Source organism: Sinocyclocheilus anshuiensis, unplaced genomic scaffold (genome assembly GCF_001515605.1).
Source record: "Sinocyclocheilus anshuiensis isolate Anshui unplaced genomic scaffold, SAMN03320099.WGS_v1.1 scaffold1199, whole genome shotgun sequence".
In the NCBI taxonomy this organism is placed as follows: Eukaryota; Metazoa; Chordata; class Actinopteri; order Cypriniformes; family Cyprinidae; genus Sinocyclocheilus; species Sinocyclocheilus anshuiensis.
The window spans coordinates 692,740-698,792 of NW_015540934.1; the positions used below are offsets into that span (position 1 = coordinate 692,740).

Sequence of the window (6,053 nt, forward strand, 5' to 3'; positions counted from 1 at the left end):
AACCAACAAACCACAATTGAGTAAGAGGAACATAATCATTTGCAGCATAAACACATATTTTCGTAAAGTTGAATGGTGGCCTTGGAACCAATTAATGTTATTTATTTCAGTTCAAATGAACAGCTAGCATAGCACATACTAAATGGAACTTATTCGGCATGCAAATTTAATGAACAAGTAAAATATTACTTGTCACTATAGTAGCATTAATGCAGTCATTGCTCATATAAACAATGAGGTTAAAATTACACACAATATTAAGTTAATGTAATGATCAACATTATTATGTAAAAAAAACTCATCACAATGTTTGCAACTTAAAAGGTTTAATTATATCAATAAAATAGAATTGATAACATTTAAGTTGCAATCATGCATCTATTTAAGTTGTGGTAATAGGTCTACTGAATTTCTTTTTAGAGTGCACAGGGGGTGGCCTGACTTACCCACTGGCTCATCTTACCCCACTCTCCTGTTGTCCTTACTTCGTTTAAGTTCTTAGCATGTACAATCACATTTTAGGCTGCTGCCTCTTTTAACACTATGAGTGATTGGTAATGGAACGGAAATGTCTGTGCATAAGTGTGTGTGTGTGTGTGTGTGTGTGTGTGTGTGTGTGTGTGAGCACAGGCTTATTTATGAGTGGATGTGTGCAAGGGCTAATATATTCATGGCTGTGTGTGTGACTGAAGAAAGAGGGAATGTGTGTGCCAGTTTATTCATGTTTATAGTCCCTGTCACACACGCAGCCCCGAGTCACAGCAGTCAGACCCACATCTAACAGCCCAGTGAGCAGATAAGTTTAAACACAAAGACACACACACTTACAATGACACAACACACAAAACAGCCATGAATAAGCTGGCATACAGATTCATCCACACACGTTAACTTTTCCACATAAATAAAAGAAAAACAGGGGAGCAAATAGCATAGCAGAAATGGAATAGCAAGACTTTCACTCTTACATGTCACATCTCACATGTTTTTCCCTTGTAAGAGGGCACACATTTTAGATAAGGCCTGAGGTAAAACACTCACTCCCACCATAGTCTGCTAGATAGAACAGCTCACCACCTTCTGAATCCGCCTTCATCACTGCCTCTGTTTACTCTCTTCTGATGATGCACCTGTGAAACACAGATCAACCTACTCAAGGTCATTCTGTACCATTGACAGAATTATCACTGTATCTCGAAACAAGTAATTTAATAATTTAGGATTCATGGTACAGATTTACCACCATCATGCAATGGTAGTACATTGTTGCATGATCTATGGTGATATCATGCTATTTTTGGTGCTGTGGTAGAAATTCCCCTGCGCACCTGACTTAAGTTGAACTGTGTCTCTTAAGTGGCCTCTTCCAGGCCTCATTCCAGGCCTGACAGTCTTTGCCACTGTGAAATAACTGTTTTCATATTTAGTTTGCTACTTTTATATTAAAATGGATTTTGTATTATTACAACTGTCTTCCATGTGGGTCAGAAACAAATTAGATTCCCCCCCCCCATTTCTATCTATCTATCTATCTATCTATCTATCTATCTATCTATCTGTCTGTCTGTCTGTCTGTCTATAATTGCAGTTAAAAGGGAATGTTAAAAATCATGTTCAAGCTCAGATTTATATTTGGTAAAAACGTAAATAGCAAGCTGTCATTTCATTTTCTTCATCAGAAGTTTACACAGTCCACTAAACGGATTAGTCACATGCATTGTATCCAATGTTATGCAGTAAGGTTACTATAAGGAAGCTTTGTAACAAGTATTACATCAATTGCTTTCCAAAAGGACTATAGTACCATGATGCTTTGATTTATACCAGCAGTGTCCAAACTCGGCCCTGAGGGCTGGTGTCCTGCAGAGTTTAGCTCCAACCCTAATTAAACACACCTAAACAAGTTAACCAAGGTCTTACTAGGCATGCTAGCAACTTCCAGGACCGAGTTTGGACACCCTTGATTTATACCATGGCACTGAACGACTACCATATTTATTATAGTACACAGTAAAAAAAGTGATCACATGTGATTGTTACTATAGAGAGATATTTATACCTGATTTACTAACCCATGAAATATTGATTTTGTTGGCATTGTTGATTCAGTGATATTTAATCAAATGTTTGACTTCAATAAAACCAGTTCGATGTTACCATTACCACTGTACATACATGAATACTATTGTCCATAGTCCAAACAAAACAAAACAAACAAACAAAAAATGCTTCTGCAGTGGTTTCTCCCAAGATGTTGGCATGTGCTAAAGGCTAAACTGTTAATTGGTGCAGTCTCCACCTCAGTTACGCTAAAGCGATGGTGCACAGACACCATCAGCATGGAAAGAGTGATGAACATGAAGAATTATAACATTCTAAAATTTGCATCGAACTGAAAACGAGATAAACTAAAACTTATGAATGCCAATTAACACAATTACAAGTCTGTAGAGAGATGGGCTTAAAACCAATTCTGTTGAACGAGAACATATGTTTTGTTACGCTCGGATCGTCCTCTATATTTATTTATAGCTTTAGAGCATCTTTCATCCAAACTGCAACCGTGTTGCTACGTCAGTCAGCGCATCTTCTCTCTCTGTGCGCAACCTTCACCGCTCCGCCTCGCGCTCCGGCGCGCGTGCCAAAGCCAATAGTTTCTCCGACAATTCTGGCAAATACAGTGCTATTCTGCCAGAGGTCACAAGAAGGGGAGGTACGGCACATTTCTGACTGTGTTGGTGGGTGTGTATATTTTTATATACATTTAAAGGAAAGAGAGTGTTTTACGCTTGCCGTACTTTCCAGTCCGCGTGTCACCATTTCCTCTAAAAACGAGCCGGACTTCTTAGCGCGAGCTTCCCGTGTGCTCCACACCAAGCGAATAATTGGCGCGGTCGTGGGCATCGTCATGATCGTAGCGCTGGTCATCGCAATTCCGCTTCTGGTCCAGACCTCAGTGGTTTCAGCGCACTACGAAATGATGGGCACTTGTCGGATGATCTGTGATCCGTACAATCCCAAAGCGAGTGCCACGGCGCTGGAGGTGATGCAGGATCTCAGTGCCATTCCACCATCTTTCACTCAAGGGACTAGAGGGGAACCGGGGCGTCCGGGCAAACCGGGTCCCAGGGGTCCACCTGGCGAACCGGGTCCACCTGGTCCAAGGGGACCACCTGGAGACTCCGGCAGACCTGGATTTACCGGCATCACATCGGGAACGGCGAGGACTGAGACAGGAGACGTTGGTCCAGCGTTGGGGAACATCAAGATCGCTTTTTATGTGGGTCTCAAGAACCCTCACGAAGGCTACGAGGTGCTCCGCTTTGATGATGTTGTGACAAATGTGGGAAATCACTATGATCCCACTACCGGCAAGTTTACGTGCCAGGTATCGGGAATTTACTACTTCACCTACCATGTGCTGATGCGCGGAGGGGACGGAACAAGCATGTGGGCAGACCTCTGTAAAAACGGACAGGTATTTCTACTACGTTTACAGGAGCAAAACAGCAAACACATGATGCTAATTAAGGCTAATTGAGTCTCGAGTCACCCAAAGGGGATCAAGAAAAATGATGGGTCTTAAAGAACATTATTTCCCCAGGTATATTTCAACCGTGTTTTTAAACAGCGTTCCGCACAAAAGTTGCGTAAGTAACCGTATAGCAACATCTTTATCGCGGTACATCCATAAGTCATTATTTATCACATTATTCTAGATTTCCACATCAGATTTCCACATCAGATAGACAGAACTGGCGTAAGTGCATTAAGGTGCCGATCGAGAGATAAATGGGTTGCGCGAGATTTTGTCCAGAACGTTCAAGGCTACTGACAGAAATTGTTGAAAAACGTTGAAGCCAGTTCAAGTCATATAATTGGCACACAGATAAAACAACATTTCAAATTAGTTTTATGCGATTACTTTGATATGATCCAAATGCATCGACTGTCAAGTGATTGCGCAAGGTGTGGTAATTACGCGTATCAAACAAGATCCATGACTGATGCGTTCGAAGAACTCTATGGATGTGACCGTATTCAGACATGTTCTGTTATTTTAAATATCAAAATCTGAAAAGTGGTGTAAGCTGACAAAAAGGCATTGTTATCTGTTTTCTTTGATTTGCAACTGGCGTTGAAGACAAAAGGTCTGAATCTCGCTGGTTCTCTGGGGGATATAGGCTAATAAACATTTCAACAAAACGCTATGCATCGTACAATAAAATACGATTTGCATTACGAGATAAAGAGCAGTCGAACGCATAGGCATATTGTGCATTAATAACAAAACATTGGCTGTTGTTGCTGCAGACAGGAGGTGAATGCATGTATGATGTATTAAAATAAGTACTGGTACAATAATAATAAACAAATAATTTGGGCTATTTTTAATCATTATTATTATTATAAGCCATGCCTTTCTTAATTCTTTACCAAAACTAGCAAAACGACAGGGTGTGATTTCTCCTTATTCACAAATATTAAAACAAGGTCAAAAGAGAAGTTTTAGTTCTAGTATACTGGCTATCATGGCACTGAATGACATTCTGCGTTTATTTGAACAGGTTCGGGCGAGTGCCATCGCGCAAGACGCCGATCAGAACTACGACTACGCGAGCAACAGTGCTGTGCTGCACCTGGACTCTGGCGACGAGATTTATGTCAAACTCGACGGCGGAAAGGCGCACGGAGGAAACAACAACAAATACAGTACATTTTCTGGTTTCATTCTGTATCCAGACTGAGCTGCCACCTGCTTCGTTTCAATCTGACTGTTGATGAATCTCCTCTCTCCGCGCGGCACACTCTCTCGGCACTTCATTGTCATTCTTGTCCGTAGTGTCGATGGGAATAGAAGGGTCATCTGATCTCAGCACCAGTGTGAGAATATGTTGTCTGAATTTGTCCCTTTCTGTTTAATGATGTCTTGTGTTTGGCTATTATACCCAATTAAATGAAACGCGTTAATCATGCACAAGGATGGTAATCAGGATACAACACTTTAATGAGTGTTAGCATATCTGTATTGTTCTCTGGGTGATTTTTGCTCAAATGAAATTATTTTCCTGCATTTATGAGCCCCTAGTGGCCCCTAGTGTGATGCAATTTCTGGTGTTAGCTAAATGGGTTTCATGTGGACATGGACAAGCATATTTTGCTCTAAATCTGGACAAGTGTAAACAAAAAGATTTTAAGCATTGAAAAAAAAAAAAACTAAACTAAACGGATAGTACACCCAAAAATTTTCTGTCGTCATTTGCTTATTCATGTTCCAAACCTTAATGACTTTCTTTCTTTTGTGTAACCCAGAAAGAGATATTTTGTAAAATGTCTCCGCTTTTCCTTCCCATAACAATGAAAGTCAGTGGGGTCCAATGTTGTTTGGACCCACAGCATTCTTCAAAATATCTTTGGTTACACTAAAAAGAAAATCTTCAGGTTTGGAACGACCTGACGGTGAGTCAGTGATGAAGGAATCTTTTTGGCTAAATTATGCCTTTAAACTCTCAAATTAAACTCAGCTGCAAATGGATTTATTTTGAAACATACGACACGATTTTCAGTTTGTATTTAAAGGGGTCATATGGTGTTGCTAAAAAGAACATTATTTTGTGTATTTGGTGTAATGAAATGTGTTTATGATGGCTGCAGCGTCAACAATACTACAGCGAGAATAAAAGTTATGCCTTCTTTCGTTGTGTGAACATTTGGGCGGCGTTATGCAAATCTTCCCAGATCGTGATGTAGGTATGTGGGGGCATGTTAGAACAAGCCGTTTTAGGTAGGCGTGGTTAACTCTTAACTTTTATAAAGAATATCTCTTTGGTTTTGAGACTTTAGTCTTTGCAACTTTACAGATCTTCTTTATGCACCAAGAGCTTGTAACACTCCAAAGAGAAAGGAAAAATTGAAATCGCATCATATGACCCCTTTAAATAACAAGCCTGTGTGTTTGTGTGTGTGTGTGTTAATGAAGTGTTGTAGTTCAGCAGTGAACTCTGGGACTTGACGTTTGACCTTACACAGGTTCTTCTGAGATCTTCAGCGAT

The 6,053-nt window shown here is 40.3% G+C and overlaps 1 protein-coding gene across 1 annotated transcript; it reads left to right on the plus strand.

Annotated features, from left to right (window-relative positions):
• Positions 1 to 2,705: 2,705 nt before the first annotated feature.
• Positions 2,706 to 5,225, plus strand: LOC107689526 (complement C1q-like protein 2). Its single transcript, XM_016487530.1, has 2 exons — positions 2,706 to 3,478; positions 4,569 to 5,225. Exons 1-2 carry the CDS (start codon positions 2,909 to 2,911, stop codon positions 4,746 to 4,748), a joined length of 750 nt encoding a protein of 249 aa, XP_016343016.1. The 5' UTR covers positions 2,706 to 2,908; the 3' UTR covers positions 4,749 to 5,225.
• The last annotated feature ends 828 nt before the right edge of the window (positions 5,226 to 6,053 follow it).